Source organism: Condylostylus longicornis, unplaced genomic scaffold, assembly GCF_029603195.1.
Source record: "Condylostylus longicornis isolate FDR11 unplaced genomic scaffold, ASM2960319v2 ptg000004l, whole genome shotgun sequence".
Classification (NCBI taxonomy): domain Eukaryota; kingdom Metazoa; phylum Arthropoda; class Insecta; order Diptera; family Dolichopodidae; genus Condylostylus; species Condylostylus longicornis.
The window spans coordinates 9,283,169-9,303,155 of NW_026577973.1; the positions used below are offsets into that span (position 1 = coordinate 9,283,169).

General features: G+C 26.2%; 1 protein-coding gene across 1 annotated transcript; it reads left to right on the plus strand.

The window, feature by feature from the left end:
- The first annotated feature begins 17,528 nt into the window (after positions 1-17,528).
- LOC129612836 (ubiquitin-conjugating enzyme E2 J2-like) lies at positions 17,529-18,182 on the plus strand. Its single transcript, XM_055526623.1, has one exon. The coding sequence runs from the start codon at positions 17,529-17,531 to the stop codon at positions 18,180-18,182; it is 654 nt and encodes a 217-aa protein (XP_055382598.1).
- Positions 18,183-19,987: the final 1,805 nt, after the last annotated feature.

Here is a 19,987-nt window from a genome sequence, read left to right on the forward strand (position 1 = left end):
CAAAAAAGAAAAATATCAATAACCTTCAATATTTAGTATGAAGAAAAAATGGCGGCTGACTGCGGTCACCGCCTAGTTAACTTTAATAACTTATAAAACTAATGCTTGACTTTTAAGTCAAGTCGAATATCATAATGCCCTTAAGGTAAATGCCCTAATGTTCTGTTAATAAACATTTATTTGAGTCCAAACTCCTCAGGAAAATACCTTTTTCTTGTTCGTTTGAGCAAACAAATCATATAAAACACCAAATCCACAAAATCTGAACCATTTCTAGATTTTAGTTTGATTTTTTTTTGAAATATTAAAATTTTTTCTTTGTGTTTAGTGCAGACCGTTAGAAAAAGTAAAAGTTCAAAAAGAAAAAATTATTTTGGCTCATAAAATAAATTTATGCATTTGTTATAATTTTATTAGCAATTAAAACAGTTTGATTTGTGACTCAGATGGTGTGCATTTCAAATTTATTAAAATCTCGCAATCAAAATACTTCAGTCAATGGCAAATTAATCACAATCACATTGGTTAATGCTCTTGTTGCCAACTTGCAAATAACATTTCCGATTATGCGCTCCTATTGTTTGAGCTAAATATTTCGTCCTGCCAAAGCAAAAGTAATATAATATTAAAAATTTATATAAAAAATTTTGAATTCTAAGTAACGTTACAGTTTGCACTTCAGTTACAAGAAAAATCTGCACCTATACACATCCTGTTGATTTCGCTGAACTTACGCAATAAAAATTCATTATAAAAGTTATAAATTTTGGTCGTAATTTATTTTCTCAATTACATTTCTCCTAATACATATATTATTTTAAAAAATTTAGACCTTCTTCAGTTTGAAAGAACATTTTTTATTTAAAAGACCCATTTGTTGTACAATCTTGTATTTATAGCCTATTTATAGTAATTTTAATCGTTTGCAAGTACATAATTTGATTTAAAATGAAAATAAACCGAGAAGATTTCCATTGAAATAAATATTTTTCTTATTTTTATAATTTCGATCGAAAGGTCATTTATTAATTGAAATTGAAATAGAAATTTTTTTTAAAAAGGGATCTGTACAAATTTTGTATCTGATTTAGTGCATATACAAGTTTCGATCATCAATAAAAACTTTATTTATTTATAACGATGATACATTTTTGGTGTGCCATTTTCACATTTAAACAAAAAACAAACAGAAAAAGAAAAAATTATTTTCAATTTTGTTATTGTGGCCGTTCCTTTGGATGGTTATTAAATGACACAAAAATGAAACCTTTTTACATTTATATACCGGCTAAATGAGAAAAAAAAGAAAAATTCAAAAAATCTAAAATAAATTTTCATTGATTTTTCTTAATACATTTAATTCATTATGTTTATTTATATATATATATGTATATAAAGCATGTGGGCACCATATGGTATCCTTATATCCTTAATAGAAGTGTTAAAGTGATTTTAGTCGTTGCCGTTTTTTTTTTCTTTTCTACTTTCATAAATAACTTTTACATTGTCATTTTGTTTTTCTGTATACATAGTTTTGACTTAAGGATAATAATATGGTTCATACTTTTTTTCTATATGTGTTTGGCACGTGTAAGCATTTTTAATATTAACAAATTTTCAAAAGGATAATGTTTTGTAAATTGATGGTCTGGCAAGAAAAGCAATAAGCCTTGTGAACCACAAAACTTAAAAATGACAAAAACGAAAATAAAAAGTGACCAATAAAGAAAAATAAGAAATTTTTTTTTTTTCAAATAAAAAACTTTCAATAATATTTTGCTATAAGAAGGGCAAACAAATTTTCTAAACCTATCCTACACGACACATAAGTAAGTCCACTATACCATGCATTATACAAGATAAGCGTATATAGAAAGAAAGTTATGCAAGAAAACTTAAGCGGTTTAGTTTGTGATATTTCAGAAAAACTATACACAATAAAAAAAGAAAAAAAAAAATGATAACAGTAATAAAGTTTTCCCTTGTCATTTAGGTTATCGCCATTATGTCACAAATGCATGTTTCTATTTTTATATACTGTACATATATAATAAGAAACATACAGATATTATTTGATGCGATACCATGAAAAATTCTTATAGGTGATGCATGTCCAAAATTCATCTTAAAAGATGTATAAAAAACTAGTTTTGACGTTTTGCAAAATAATATATTAGGCTAATAAATAATTTTTAGTACATGTGTACGTACAAGAAACGTCACTTCATATAAAGGATTCATCAATAAGAGTATCTGGCAAAATATTTGAATTTTTTTGGGAGAACAATTTTGTAAGAATATAAATTAAACTGGCATAAAATATGGCCAGTTGCAATTATAACCAGATAATTCCACATAGATTTCGGAAGCTCTGAAATCGATAAGTTGGTCTAATAATATATAAAATTCACTCGATAAGCAATACTATATCGGTGTTATAATACTCTAGGTGAGAAGTAAGAAGAACGTACATATATTAATATAAGAAAAGCAACAGCTTCTTAATGATAATTTAATTGGATTACCTCTACTGAGGCTTCATACTGTGCCGTGGACCGTGCCGTGAAGAAAAGTAACAAAAACGTTGTTAAGAGAACAGTTGAGGTAAGTGCAATAGCGTTTTGTAATCAATAATAACACAGATTATAATTTGCTTATCAGGGCAGAACTCTAGTAGAAATTGAGAATGATGGGAGTAGAGAGCAAAACAAATCTAACAATAAAATTAATTTCTGGGAAAAACAGGTAAGTAAAACAAGGTGTATTCGAATGAAGATACCAAAAATTTTGCCAGTAGTATAAAAGAATTTCTTTCCATACGTCAACTGTTTTTAGAAATAAAAAACAAATCTCTTTTCGGTCACAACACGTTTTCCAATGTCAAAATTATCCCGTAGATCTTATAAATTACTAACCATTCATATCACTTCGATCGGATCTTTGTCTCAATAGCACACGAACATCGTATTGCAATTGAAATTATTGTGCGTGTTTCTCCGAATACTATACTATAACCAGACTGACTATTACCAGTATAAATAGAGTTCAAAAATTGGGATAACTAAAGTGTTTTATGGCAAATAAATCGAAAAATTTTTAAATGTTTCCCTAAATAAAACTAATAATGAACAACCATTGTGGCCCACTACAATAATTTGAAATCCGGACAATCATCTGTTATTTCTTATAGTAGTTCCTTCCTTCACTCAATTTCAAAATATTTTCCCGATTGTAAAAACCTTAAAATATTTTCAATAAAATTTATTATTGATTTTCACTACAATGTCGAATTTTGACAAAACCCCTTTAATATTTATGTTAGAACAATGTAAAAGAAGACTTACAGAAAATTTCTAAACTGTAAATATTTTCTTATACTTAACCAAAAAAGTAAACGCAGTTTTGGTAAAACTACTCACATCTTTTTATTTACAAGACAGAAACAATTTATATTTGTAGCATCATAGAAGCAAGGAAGACTAAAGAAAGGATTATACAAACGATTTATGAAGGGCCTATGTTAAAGTCACAAAACAAAACTTTTTTTTAAAAAAATTGAAACAAAAAATAAAACTTTAAAAAATGCGGGAACAGTGCTATCAGAAACTTCAAATGCTTTTCAATGTGAAAACATAAACTTTTCCAAAAGAATTTATTTACCCTTCCAATTTATCTCCTATGATGGAAACTTTCAAAAGTCTCAAATAATGAAAAGTTAAAAAAGCAAGATTGAGAAAAATTTTAAATTCCATTAATCGTCTTGAAGAGAAATTCAGAAAATTTGGAATTTTTTTAAGTATGACTATGTACATAAGTACGAGTATATGCAATACAAGTATAGTAAGATGAAAGAAAATTCCGAATCACTTACGAATCTAGGTTATTCATTTAATTTTTATTCTTGTTATTTTTCCTTTTTATATTCTTATTGAATTTTGTTAACCTGATTGGCGTTATTGAAAATAATTGTAAAATTGTTCTATCTTTTATTGTTGAGCTAACAATGTCAGATTCTTTTAAAATAACGTCATTAGTATACTGTAATGAATTGTGAATACAAAAAATATGAGAAGAAAAGAAGAATAAGTAGAGTTGATCGTTTCTACTCTGTGATACTCACAAAAAATATACGAAAAACCATATAAGACTTTAAATAGCTCTAGGTAATAAGACTTTAAATAGTTTAGATATAGCTCTAGGTCACTTTCAATTTAAACATAACAGTGTGAATGTTTTCTTAATTTAAAATTAAATTATTTTTGAAATTTTCTTGAACTATTAAAAGAAAAATATCAATAGTTTCCTAACGAATTAGGATTTTATAATTATAACCTGCCTCAACTTTTTATTGAGCTATTCATGGCATAAAAGAAAGACGAAGACAACTTAATCTTATTAGATAATTCAGAATTCTACAGTGAGCGAAAATGTAAGAACGTATATGTATAATTGAGAATTATTTTAGTATTCCAATTGGAATGACAAATTTATAATACCCTACGAACACAGTTTAATGACATACACACCTAAAATGGTATACATATCACTAAAAGTACATATTGGTGTTAATGACAATAACACGCTATTTTCAAAAATTTAGGTTCGTGTGATGTTAAAGTGGGGCACAAACAATTTATATTTTTAAATTTTATGAGAAAATTGAAAAAGAAAAATCTTCCTACGGACTTAGCCGAATTTCACAAAAACGGCACTATATTTCATCAGCACTATGATTGACTACTAAAAATTGTAATTTTACTTGTTACTTAGAAATGTGTAGCGGTAGTTCAATAAAAACTATCAGCACTACACACAATATTGTTGCGTAGGCATTGCACAAAACAAAATTTTAGCACTTTCAATTACAAAGGGTGTCCTACTATATTCTAAAGAAATATCAAAAATTCTTACTGAATTTCCACTACATGTTCAAAATATTCGAAATATGCCATACAAAAAAGGAACTTATTGTCAATAGGCAATTTTTATTATAGTTTTAATAAGACAGGACCCCATTTTAACAAGACAAATTTTTAAAAACATTTAAAATTTAACTCGTATATCAAGTTCTCATCCCCCTCCCTCCTCTTCATTCTCACACTCTTTTCCATTACAGTTCACAACAACCTTTTCTAAAATGAATTAATAAATGTATATAGCTAAAACCTAAACGAAAAAGTTGAATTACAAACAGGGGAGACGAAAATAAAATAAAAATGTTCTCACTTTAATTGAATTTGACCTTTAAGAAATTCTTTTTTTTAATAGAACTAGAAGAATTCCTTAAAAATTTCCCCATTAAATTTTTATCATCGTTTTCGAATTTCACATTTTAATTTAATTTTTTTTCTCATTTTATTCGTTTAACATTGAAATTTAAGTGTCAAAATGAAAGAAACCAATCACGAAATAAATAGGCTTTCCTTTTAGACATTTTTTGTTTTTTTTTTTTTATAAATTTTCATTTTTTTAATTCTCCCTTATTCCCAGTCGATTTGAATTTTTAAAAAACTAATTTCAAACATTGAAATAAACGTAAAATTTATCAGAAAAGTTTTCGAAAAATAAAAAACAATACATTTTATAAATAACACCTCTTACCTCTGAGTACCGCCGCAATCATACAACCTTATCGAAGTTTAATAATAAATATTCGTTTTCAGTTACGTTATTGTTTCTTGTATTCGTTGTTTGGTCGATTTTAGCACTTGTTCTCCTCTATATTCGTAAACAAAACAATGTAGTTTAAAATGAAAGTCACACTTTGTGCCCTTTGAAGTGGTGGTTTTTTTTAAAGTATCAAAAGTAGCGGATATTGCTTGAGTGTATAAACTTTATAACAGATTATTTTTTTTTTTATTATTTTATTCATACCAGCATATAATCAAATCAAATCTAATTTCCGGCAGGATATTGCTCTTGTTGAATATACTTGACTATCGGCTGTAGTTAAAATTTTCGATACAATTGCGAAAAAGTTAAAAATAAAAAAAAAAGTTTATATTTTTTATTTTCCAAATTTTTAGTTTAATTTTTTATTGCTACGTAACCGTATACGGTATATGTATGCCTCAAATGAGTTTTGTGGTGGAAAATTAAAGGAAAGTCAATGACATTAAATTTTGTTTTTTTGAATTCGTTTTGTAGTACGTGTAAAATTACACGGATATTCTAGATATGAATTAAACTCGGAAAAGCAAAAAAGAAATTTAAAATAAAACGAGAAAAAATAGAGTTGTCAACTCTGTGATACCCGTACGAATTTGTTATCCTATGTGCGAGTTATAGCTGACTCTGGGACAGTCTATGACGTCATTAAGTTGGCATATTACAATATTAATTTATTCAAAATTTCAGTACTGTTTACTTTTGTACAAAATTTCAATACTTTTTAATATTTTCTAAGACATGACCAAATTACTATTGAAGTTGTACGCAGCTACCAGAAGGAGCCACGCAATTTCAACAACTTTTATCAAACACATTAGCGCTACTTATATATTCGTTTGTGTGAAATTTCAACACCACAACTTTTATAGTTTCTGAGATATAGCCAAATAAACTTGGAAGTTGTATGGCAGATACCCGAACCAGTACCACGATCATAATCAATTTAAATAGGGTTCTGGCATTTACTATAATAAATCATTTGTGAAAATTTGGGTGAATTTTGCTCAATTAGTTTTTGAGTTTTCGTAGGATGCGCAGACAAAGCTAAATCGATTAAGAAATCGACGCTGATCAAAAACATTTATTTGAGTCTATATCTCAAATGGTAAGGCAAATTTAGTATACATTTCGAACATACGTTCATACGGGTATAAAAAGTATATATATATATTTTTTTGGATGAACACTCTGTCGATAAAATTGTAAAATTTTCGATTTATTCAGCTGTAACATTTTAGCTTTCGGTTGTCGTGATCAGATTTTCTTGTCTCTATTGGTATGTAAGATATTGTTCAGCTTTGTTCAAAGCACTGAAAAATTAGTTTTAACTCAATAATTTTGATTTGTGGTTTAAAAAACTCCAAAATATAATTTTTGTTAAATAAAAGTTAAGACAATTCTTAACCTCAAGTAGTTTTGTAATTTTGGATGAAAATATGAAAAACTAAAAATTTTTCTAAACAAAGATGAACTGCAAAAATATTATTGGGTGATTTGCTTAATTTTACGTTTAATTTTTTAAATTTAATCATTAAACTTGCAATGTATAATAGTCATATTAGTAGCTTCTAATTGGCAACAACTGTTATTAACAATAGCTACACTGCAAATTAAAATTTTATGATCGTAAAATTGAAATTCTTAAAATATTTAAGGCGCTTAAAGAAGAGGGTTCTGTTTACGATTTACCGTACTTTCAATACCATACTTAAATTTTCGTACGTCAAAAATTGAGTAAACTTAAAATTTTTTAGAAAATATTTATATAAAATTACTAATATTTTTGACCGAATATTTTGGATATGCAAGTCTATTTGTATACAGGTATTTTATTGTTATTTTGACAATGCATATTTAATTCCTGAACTTTATGAACTCAAAATGGAAAATAAAATTTCAACTGCCAAAAAATTAAGTTAAAGAATAAACTCAGTTTTACATCATTTTTTCCTCGTGAAATTTTAATATCGGTAAAAAGAACTAAATTCAATTGATCAAAAGTCTTATGGTGTGAATTACTGTAAGCAATGCCTCATATTTAAACATAACATTGTTAAAATTATTTAACTCGGAAAATGAATATGACCATTTGAAATTAAAATTATGCATTGCAAACCTTCATTTTTTTTTTCTTTTCTCGTAACTTTTTGTTTATAACAGATTTATTTACTCAAATTACAAATTGTATACTATTCCAATAACTAAATTTCATACTTTTAATAAAGTTTTCTTATATCTCTTTATTTTCTCAAAGTTTAATAAATAAAAAATAATAGGCTTTTGCTGAAATAAAATACAATTATTGACTAAAAAAATTGTCATCATTTACAAAATTGATTTGCATATTTATTACAAAATATTAAAAAATATTTGAGAATAAAAATATTCTGTGCTCTTTCTCATAACTACCTAATACCAAATACATACCCATACACATGTATGTTGTTTCCCTACAAAAAAAATATCATAAAATTCCTTTGAATAATTTCGACACTTAAAATTAGAGCTCATAAAATATTACAAAGCTTTTAACTCTTTTTAATAAATTAAAAATACACACACATACTTACCTATTGCAACGAAAAGTATAATAATGTAACTAATTTTTCTATAATATAATTACTTGCATGTATGTACGTACTCTAATGAGTATAAAAGTGATAATTTTTTGAGTACGGTACACACACATACCTACATCATAAATAACTTTTTAATCAAATTCGTAAACTGTTTTTCGTTTTCTTTTTTTAATAAATGTAAAATAAAATTTTAAACAAAATGTGCTTGTCAATTTCTTTTGCTTCTTCTGTCTATGCGGTTACTTGGAAAACTTCTTATCCTTCAGAGAACAGAACTTGAGTTGAATTACATCCTTAAGAACAGAATGGAGGACTTGACTTGTTATTTTGTGTACAAACGGTTTGCTTACTAGAAAGCTATTATCCCGAAAGGAAGTTTTTACCGTCTTTAAAATTATAATCTGCTAGAATTCCAAAATATTAATTTTTTGTTATGTTATTGTGCTGAAGGTACAAAAATTGTTCATTTTATTATAACGAAATGACGTTATTTTCCTGCTCTCCTCACCAACTGAGTTACCGCTTCAGAAGCAAGCAAAATTTTCAATTTTTTTTCAACTGATTTCGTTGTATAATAATACCCGCTAAAGATTTCCACAAAACCAAAAAATAAATAGAAAATAATTTATTTTTATCGAAAAATGTACAATTATACTATATCACAATTTAACTTACTCTAATTGACGGTATAATTTCATAATTATATGTGAATACTTCATTTAATTTGTTTGATCTTGTAATATGTTGTTCCCCTAAAATTATGCAATGAGAAAATATATTATATTTAAACTGCCTTGCATTGCTACAAAGAGAATAGATAGAAGTAGCTCAATATAGGCACCGATTTATACGCTACTTATGAGTAAAAGCTAGCGTTTTGTAATGTAATAAACAATAGATTTGACAATTTGCAATTATTTTGTAAATACATAAAAATTATCTACATACATTAGCTTGAATTTTGAAAAAATTTGGCTTCCCAACTACTACAATCACAAAAATATTCGCATTTTTTTTTAATTATTCATTGAAATTTTAAAATACGTCTTTATACAGGTGTTTTTGAATTATGGAACGAAATTGTGCTGCTTTACAAACCTCTCATCTAAATTTACTTATGTTTTTCTTTCATTTCATGAAATCTTTCGAGTTTTATTATAAAATTTTGTATAAATTTTTATTTCCATTTAATTAAAAAAAAAAAAAAGAAAAATCAAATGACAGAAATTATTTGCCTAGCTATCAATATACTTGCATTTATATGACAATTATTCTATTTTTATAGGTTATGTTATTCCTGTAGGTTATGTAGACGTATATTTCAAGAAAAAAATTCGTTTTCCTCATTCCTATACTTTAAATGTAACATTATTTCATCCAAAATTATCCTTATGTTTTAGTGGGATACTTAAATTGAAATTGTCATGACATATTACAAAAGCCGTATGAAATAAAATTAATTTTTCATTTCTCTTATACAATTATATGGTATAAAAGTCTAATGCGAGCTAATACATCCTTACTTACATCCTTATAATAATTTCCAAAAGATGGAGCTCTAATGCTTATTATATTTATAGATAAGTTATAAAAAGATTTTGAAATCTTTTATTAGCATTTAGGGAATTGAATTATTTAGTAGCTTTTACTTATATGGCATTAATAAATTGACGCAATAAATTCAACTTTAAAAGTTTCGTCTTTTTCTTTCTCATTATTACTTTTAAAATATTTCTTTCACTTCTTTGGCATTAATTAGATATTCTCAATTAAATGATTTCGACAAAGTGTATAGAAGAGGAAGCGGAACAACGATTTTTACCGGCATTAAAACAATATAAATAGAAGTGGAGGTAAAATATTTAATTTTCGAATCATTTAAGATTTTAATACTGCCATATATACACTCCTTAATTATTTCAATTTTATATATTTTGTTCCCCTTTTTCTAAAGGAAATATTTTATATTTTTAAAGTGACATTTTATAATTAATTACAAAAATATTTAAAAAATAATTAAATAAACGTCAAATAAAAAATTTATAAAAGTTGAGTATAAAATAAATTTGTATATACATGTATGTATAAGGACAAAGTGTAGTTGCTCTTTATTTATACTTGAATATTACAAGATTACAAATATGAAAAATTAATATTTATGATTTAGAAACTTTTTAAAATATTTTACTTGATTATTATACGAAAGCAAACTATATTTACGTATGTGTATATATGTATATATATTATTATTCCTGTAATTTGAGGTACACATCAAGGTAATTATTTATCGTACTGTAACCTTATTTATTATAACTCGTACAATATAAATATTGTGCGTAATGTTTAAAAAATCTGATTATTTTATGAGAACCATTTAGAAACAATTCCTATGGATTATGTATAGATTTAATTAATTCTATACAATAACAATAAATTTATTTAACTTATTATTTATTTAATTTTCAGAAATTTTTTAATCACAATTTTCATTTTCCATGTTTAACAATTCTTAAAAAATATGATGTGGTCAGCATATAAGCGACCGCAATGCGTATTGCCTAGTTTAGCGAAAGGGTTGCACAAGATTCATTCAAATTTTAAAAATGCTACTAAATTTTTAGTTAACGTACCTAGGGAAATGTAAATTCGGCTCTCAGTAGAGATCCAGTTTATGCCATTAGAATTTCTTAAACAATTCGGCAGTTACTTCCGGTGTCAATCGTAATTCAAAAATTAAATTTCCAGAAATTTTGTCAATTAGTTCCATAAGCACTTAAAGTATGGTTTCCGAATCCTGATTTTCTCAAAAAAAAATAAATATTCATTCTTTTAACACCCTAAATATTCATATATTGAATTTCAATTAATTGATTATTTCTCTTTATATGCATGAAAATGTTAATCTAGTAAAGGTCTCTAACTGAAACTAGATTTCTTCCAAAGATTAGGTTTTCTCTCGTAAACGAAGCTTATATATAAAATTTCAAATTAATCTATTGAATACTTTCCCAATAATGAACAAAAATGTCAAATCGACCTGGCAAGTATGACATAGCGCAAAAGTTAACCAAACCGTCTCGCTCCCAAAGCAAACTCATATACAAAATTTCATTAAAATCGCTTCTGGCGAAATTTAAATACTGGTTTGCGCAGACAAACTGACAGACAGATAGATCAACGTACCGATTAACTCTCTCTGAAAATAGTTTATTATTATTTCTACTTCCCTAGCAAAAAGGAACACATTTCCCCCGAAGACTCGACATGTGAAATTTGATGCCATCACATAACCTCCCTTATTGTATGCAATGGTTATTAAAATATGTTTAAGTAATTTGTTATTGTTTAAAAAAAAAAGCATGCATTAACCCTAAAAATAAGAAGATTACAGTTGATAATTTTCAAGTATGCATCTAATTAAAATAATTTGACATATCTAACTACTCGTATATGTTAAAAACTAGGTCGAATTATTACACACTACAATGCCTACAATATTAAGTTCCTCAAAAGTTTAATATTATTCGTTTGAATGTACTTTAATATTACATTCAAAGACACAAGTGAATGATGGTATCATCAATATAACTTTTGAATTTTCGAGTAATTTAGCTTTATAGTTTTGAAAGTACTACTTGATGCAAAAATTTTTTCCTGCGATTGTTATGAACTGATATTTTATCCAGATATAGAAAAATAATATATTTCTCACCATGAAACGACTCAATGGTTAAAAACTTGTACATTACACCTTTTAGAAATAAGCTCATATCTTTTAACGAAATGACACGAAATTAAATCTTAATTGTAAATCATAGGAAATTTTAAAATCTCACTCTTCTAAGTGAAGCTTACATTTTAATAACAAAATACTTAAAAGGCCATTTAAATGCGCGTCTTTCTTGATTTAATTTCAATGTATCGACAATAAATTTCAATTTTAAGTGCATTCCACCTCAAACAACTTAATATATTCCAAAATTTGACGTACCTATTTACTTTTAGTTTTATTCAACTTAAAATTATTTTATTTTAATTTTTTATTATTCAAATTCTAGTGGAGAATTTCTCATGCCTCTAGTGGAGAGTCTCATTTAATAGAAACTTTCTTAAAATTCGTTTTATATCTCAAGAATTTATCTTAAATCAGAATATCGGAATTATGCAAAAAACGAAAATTGCCTTCACTTTCCAAGACTTATATTTACAATTATAATAAAAAGAGTAATATAGATATAGATATAAGTACTCATAAATGTAAATATGTACAAATTTTGAAATAAATGGAGAATGTTTCCTTCGGTAAGATTCTATTGTGTAACAAAATATGAGTTTACTTGAAGTGTAGGGAATTTGAATTTGCAAAATGTAAGTAAAGAAAAGTTAGCGAACTTCTTTTAATTTACAAGAAACATAATTTAAAATTTAAAATTTACGATGGAAAAACTCATAATTTTAAACGGTGGTATTTCAATATCTAGTCCATTGCAAGTTAAGTTTGATTTTACCTTTTTAAAAACATTAACGTTTGATTACTAATTTTTTTAATTTCAAACGGCAACTTATTGCTTAGTTAGAAGCTATAAACTATGGAACAATTTTACAGAAAAACATTAAGTAAATTAAGTTTTAACTTGAGAAGAAGTATGTGTTGATTCCGGAAAGACCTATATATTGGTCCGGCAAAGCAAGCCCTAATTTTTTTAAGCAGAAATGTAAAAAACCAGATTAATTCAGATTAAAGTTTAGACTAAAGGCCCCCTTAGAGTTTTAACGTTTTTATATCGTAAAAGAGCTTTGAAAAAATTCAGTCCATTAATAAATTTTCTTTGGGGCCATCATCTAGGTATTAACACTTACTAAATTATATCTAAAAAAAAAAACTTAAAAAATAAAAAAGAACTTGAACATTAACTTAGAAATGGTTGTTATATAAAAATTTATTTTTGTAAGTAATAAATACTTCTGCCATTGTGAATCAGTAAAACTGAATTACTACTTCAAATGAATCACTTTGTAATGGAAAATTTTGCCAAAAATTCAATCCTTTTATTAATAAATTCAGACCAACCTAATGGTTTATAAAGTAGCAATTTTCTTTTGGAAAAGTGAGAATATGATTGAAGCTATCCTCAATATTATTCTCATTGGAACACCAAATTTTGTTTTCTTAAACTATCAAAAAATATTGCATACTTTTAGGTGAAGCATAAAAATTTCAAGAAATGTAAATTTATGTAAAATAAAGCAAGTTGAGTTTAGACAAACAATTATTATGTTTTCTGTTGGCAAGTCATTTACCGTTACCTTTTAACAAAATATGGGAAAGCTCTGAGTTCCGGAAATACAAAGTGCTAGAAATTGAAATTTCGCTAAATTTGTCAGGCTATAACTGACAAAAAATTTCTTCCAACCGAATAAATTTCTTATAAATGCCCAGAAGCTGTAAAAATGTCAGGCGAATTATTATCCAACAAAAAAACGTTACCAACTTTATTTTGAAATTATGCTAATTCTAACGGCCTTTTTTCCTTTGCAATGGTTGACTGCACTGTTACGTCTTAGAAATAGAGTGTCACTACTTTTCAACTTTCCCAACAGAAACGCGTAGAATTTAAAAATATTTGTGGTTTCGCTACAGTAAATAATTAAAAGAGGCGTTTAAATTTTTTAAATGGCTTAAAGTTTTCTTCTAATTAAATAAATTGAATAATGTGTTTGCATGTAAATTTTCAAATTTATTTCTTAAGGGATGTAGAAATTTTTAAGCAAATGAACTCACGAACAGACTGAGTAAAACTAATAAGCACTATTTTCCAATATTGTTGAGGGAAAGGACTAAAAAGCAGGATAATTCAAATTTTTTTATTTTAATATCAAACCAGTTAAAAAAAAAGTATTTATTAGGAAATATGAAAAAAAATTTGAATAACGGCAAACAAATTTGTTTTTTTTTTTTCTCCTATTTTCGTCTTGCAAATTTCTAACAATAAAGATCAAAATGAAAATATGAATCTGTTTTCGGCACTTTGTTATTATTAGAAAGATAAGAAAAGTTTTTGAATTAAGTTTTAAATTTTCTCAACATCGTTATTTCGCTAATAAATGAAAGTTTTGAAAATTAAAATTCTTGTGTAAAAAATTTTCAGGAATTTATCACTTTAAGGTTAAAAGCATTTCCGAACACTGTAATCTAAAACCAATAAATAGGACTGTTATAGAGTTAAAGTACATAACTTATGTTAAAGAACTAAGTGTAATAATAGAAACGAAATCACATTAAATTATGCACATAAATGTTGAAATATTTTATATGTTGCATATTACTTTAAGCAGCGGAACTTACACCAAAAGGATCAAATGTCGAGTGCACGTATAAGATTTTATTTTAATTTTCTTTTCCTGTTTAAAATTCAAATAATCTTCCTATGTAGCTTCTACATAATGTTCAGTATTATTTTCATTGTTCAAATAATTTTTAATAAAAGTAATATTAAAAAATAGCTTCAAGGCAAATAAAAATTGTTTTTAGTTAAATGTAGAATAAATAAATAGATTCTCATTTAATATATCAAATATTTACATTCCAAAGTCCTCATATCCATATATAAAAAGAAGAATTGTAGAAGCTTTAAAACTCGAATAAAAAAAAAACACAATGGCAACTATGTAAATGCAAATTTTACAAAAAAAAATTCAAATTTTTAAAAAACTAAAAATCAAAAATTTTGTTTATCGCCTATTAAAACAAATTAGAAAAGTAATAGAGTTTAGCACATTAACTCTTTGACATCCGTACGATTATTTTCCAAAAATTATGTAATAACTGACAAGAGTTCTACACAGCTCATGTTAACATTTTGTTAGGATTTGTTTCATTGCAACTTTATATAATTTGTATGCGCCTTTATAGTTTGTATTCGCCTTTATAGTTTGTATGCAAAGTGTTGTTGGGATTTATAGAATGATGGTAAAATTTTATTTTTATAGAAATAGTGTCCTATAGATATTAAAATCCTTGGTTTAAAATTTCAATACTGTAAAGCTTATAGCTTCGACGACATACACAAATAATTTTTGAAGATAACTGGCAGCTATTGTAACAACTCATACGATTAAAATAAAATAATTCGAAATATTAAGGTATTTTGCTAGATGAATTTACGCACAAATTGAATAACCTTTTGCTTTCTAATTTCTGTAAGATATGACAAAATTATTTTTGTAGTTAAAAAGACAATGAACGGTAAATTTAAAATATTTCCAAAATCTCGTTCGTAGGGCCATAGGATACGTAAACAGATGCAGGATAACGAAAATTTGAGCAGCTTCAAACTAATAACCACAGCTGTTTTTTTTTAATTTATTAGACATTTGCTAAAAGTCATCCCATCTCAATTAAATGTACTTAATTAATAACAGAAAAAAACACTTGTGTAATTAGCTTAAAGATAGAGTAGCACATAAAAAATTTATTACGAGGTCCAAATATTGCACTATAATTTTTTAAGCAAATAATTAGCAACCAAGAACAAAGTCTTTTGAAAACAAAACAAGCTGTGGTTGTTTCTCATTTCCTTCTTCGAAGTTTTTTCATCATATTTTAATGAGTTGTCACAATTTTAAAAATTATTCCGGTTATTTTAAAAACTTCTACAAATTCTCTTATTTACTTTTGGTGTTAAATGAACTAAAAGGAAAATTAGTGACCGCGTAAATTAAAGAAAAAATTATAAAGGAAACGGAAAATTATTTTATTTATCACAACCAACTTTTTCATTTATAGCAAAGGCATCAATTTTTAGTTGATTATTTTTACAAAAATTTCCTATTAAAAAGTTAATCAACTGCATAAGTTGTATAAATGCTTGTAAATTCCTATTAAAAAGTTAATCAACTGCATAAGTTGTATAAATGCTTGTAAATTCGTAGCTGCAAAAGTCTAAAAATAGAACGGAAAATTCACGAGGTGCTGTACAATATAAATAAATGGGACGTCAAATAAAATAAAAATTTAAAATTAGGGAATACAGTAATTTTTGAAAATCACAATTTATTAAAATTAACAAATTGCAAGAATAGAAGTGAAAAGACTCCAGTTTATCGCTCGCAATTATAATTTGCAATTTAGTTTGTAACTGTTAAACACGTGTAAATCTTAAACGTATTGTGAGAACAACAATATTTTAGTCTCATTTTCAAGTAATGCTATACATTGTGTTTATTGAATTAAAACTTTGAAAAATGTCAGTAAAGATAGGATTAAAGTTCGACTAATAATCAATTCCCAGTATTCAACAAATCAAAAACATTTATAAATCGATACAAAATATTTTCGTAAGCTTCTAAACAATGACACATAAAATAGAAAATGTAAACCATCAGTTGTTTAACAAGCAAGTAAAAAAAAATTTTCGTCTAAGCATAATGCGTAGCAACTTTCTCGATCAATGCCCAGACAAAAAGCCAATAATAGCATACACCCCATTTTCCTCCCATCTTTCTAAAGAATACTTCTTTGAGCAAGATGGAAGGAACAGCTTTGCATGATGAGATCTTTCAACAGCCTCCCAGCGAAGATTGCCCCTAATAGCAGTCATTGACAGTCCACAAAAAGCGACAATTCAAACGAAAGAGACTTCAATTCCCCACCACGCCAATGCGTCAGCGATCTCATTCATTTTGTATCCACTGTGGCCCGGAACCAATATGACCTTTACTCTGTCTACTGATGCCAGTTCTACTTTGCAAGCCCACAGCTCCAAACCAGCTTGAATCTAACCTGAGCCGACTGGAGCGCCAACAACGCCATCCTGCTGTATGAGAGAACATAAATGATGTGACTTTTATATCCCCTTCATTTAAGTAAAAATGACGAAAAGTACGATTATTTTTTTGGTAATTTGTGTCTTGGATGTCATATGTATTTTTCTGTCTTGATTATTTCTTTCATAAATTTTGAATGAAAATGTAGATAAACAGTTTAATAACCGTCAAACAAAATTCAATAATATTACAAACGTCTACTAAAATGCAAACTCTTTGTCGTCATGTAGAGATTCTAATCTGCACTAAGCATTTCAGTAAACAAAATAATTTTTTAAATTTGAAAACTATTTTTGTTTTCCATTTTAGAAATCCCCACACTAATGTCAATATTTTTAAAAAATAAAACAAAGCAAAGCAAAAATTTAATTTTTTTTAAAAGAAGAAAGAATTTGTCTTATAGTAAACATTATTTTTATATGTCAAAAATAAATTACAGAAAGCTAAATAACAATGAATAAGAAACGAATTTCAAATTCACGTTTACAACAAGAATATTTGCGTTTAAAAAAAGATCCCGTACCATATATTTATGCTGAACCATTACCATCGAATATATTAGAATGGCATTATGTTATTAAAGGTCCAGAAGATTCTCCATATTTTTGTGGATATTATCATGGGAAGTTATTATTTTCAAATGAATATCCATTCAAACCCCCCTCAATTTATATGTTTACGCCAAATGGAAGATTTAAAACTAATACAAAATTATGCCTTAGTATATCAGATTTTCATTCTGATACGTGGAATCCATCATGGTCTGTTGCAACCATATTAATAGGATTACTTAATTTCATGCTTGATTCAATTCCAACTTTAGGATCAATCACATCATCGCTATATGAAAAGAAAATGTACGCCAAAAATTCATTAAAATTCAACTTAAAAAATTCAAATTTTCGTGAATTATTTCCTAATCTTGTTGATGAAATGAAAGAATTAGTATTAAAGGAACAACCAATACAAAATAATTTTAATAATAAAATCAATTTTGAATTCTGTAATTATTGTCAATCTATATGTTCTAATTTAATTATAATAGTTGGTTCTATAATTTTTGCTCTAATTGTAAATTATATTTTAAAAAATTTAAATCGGGAATAAAAATTTATAAAGTGAGCCCAAAGAAGAAATAAAAAATTGTTTTAGTTTTGATTTGAAAAATTTTTTTTTTGCTTTAACAGTTAGTTACTATTACGTGAGATTTAGTTGAAACTTGAATTTTGCTTAAAGCTGAAAAGTTATTTGGCTTGAGCCAGTGTTTTGAATTTATAATATCAGTTTGTAATAGTTTGTAATTACTTAATGAAGTAATTAAATTCGAAAACTGTTTTTGTTAATGACATTAAGAAAATTACAACTTTTCGTGTTGAAATTATGAGGATCTTTAAAATTTTGCAAACCACTGCGCGCAAACCACTCTTAATATTAAGTACTACTCCCTTAAAGTTCCAACAGCATATTTATTTGAATCAACGGTGTCAGACAAACAATTCAAAAAACTAAAACAGCACAAGAGTATTTTCCAATTTTTAATTACAAATAAACTTAAAACTCAGTTCTTCTCATCATGCATAGCAAGAACAAAACAAAAAAAAACTGATTTAATTATGATTATTACACCAATTAAATAAATTTTTAATAATACCATTGTGAATTAATTTATTTTGCACTTTAAAAGGTCTTCTCATAAATTCGGCATCGAAAACAAAAAAAAAAAATTAATTAAGAAAAAATTTTATTACCTTATAACAATTTTTTAATCACGCGCGAACATCATGCTTTGAATTTTCAACAGCTTTTAAACAGGAATTTTCAAAATCACGTACATTTCCAATTATGTACTACAGATTTTTTTTTTTTTTATTATTAATAATAAAATTCAGAGCCTGTTTGAAATAAGAAATGGTAAAAAATAAGTGAAAAATAATTAAAAATTCAGGAAAAATTTTCGCCACTTCAATAAAGTTTCTTTTGAAAGAGAAAAACTAAAAAATAAAAATTATTGTGCTCTTTCCATTTTTTAAATCAGCCATGCGGGTCTTTCCTCTTGTATTTAAAAAAATTAACAATTAAATGTTGTAAAAAAAAATTTTTTTTCTTATGTTTTACTTTTTTATTTTCAATTTTTTTTTTAATTTTATTTTTTCGATAAGGAAAAACGTATTGAACTTATCAGGAATTTTAATGATTTGAAATTAAAGGATTATTTTGCTTTTAACATAAATTGTTCTTTATTTTTGTATTACACTGTAATATTTTAAGATTTTTTATATTTAGACTTAAGATACAATATTTATAAATGAAAAAAGAAAATTTATTAATTAAAAGCAAATTTAATATTTCATTGTAACAAGTGTTGTAATTTTCTGTGAAAATTTATTAAATCCTTTTTTAAAAAATTTAATTAAATAAAAACTAATACTTATGTGATTCTTTAGTATTCACTAAATTTAGCTTTTATTCTGTTAAATTTTGTTATTTGCAACTAAAAAATATTAGTTTGTTTCGTTATTTTATTAAATTTGTTCTTAATTTATGTTACATATAAAGTTACTGATTAAATTAATAACGCAGGAGGTCAGTAATGTACGAGATTCCCTGCTATTCCGTCCTTGTCTAGTAGGGTCCTTACATTATAGGATAGTCTTCCTATGAGTACCAGATGTGAGAATGACGGTCAACAAAGACACGAGAAGTAGTATTTCTTCAATATATGAATTGATAGAAATTCCGTTTTGGATTTGTTATACTTTTTCCCGTTTTAAATTATTTCGTTTTCAATACTTTTCCAAAAAAAATTCTTATTAGTATCACTTTGTCCGTTCAATAGCCTATTCTTATGTTATATTTACAAGACTTCTACAACCTTTTGAGATTGAACGATTCTTAAGTTCTTTTTTCAAAAG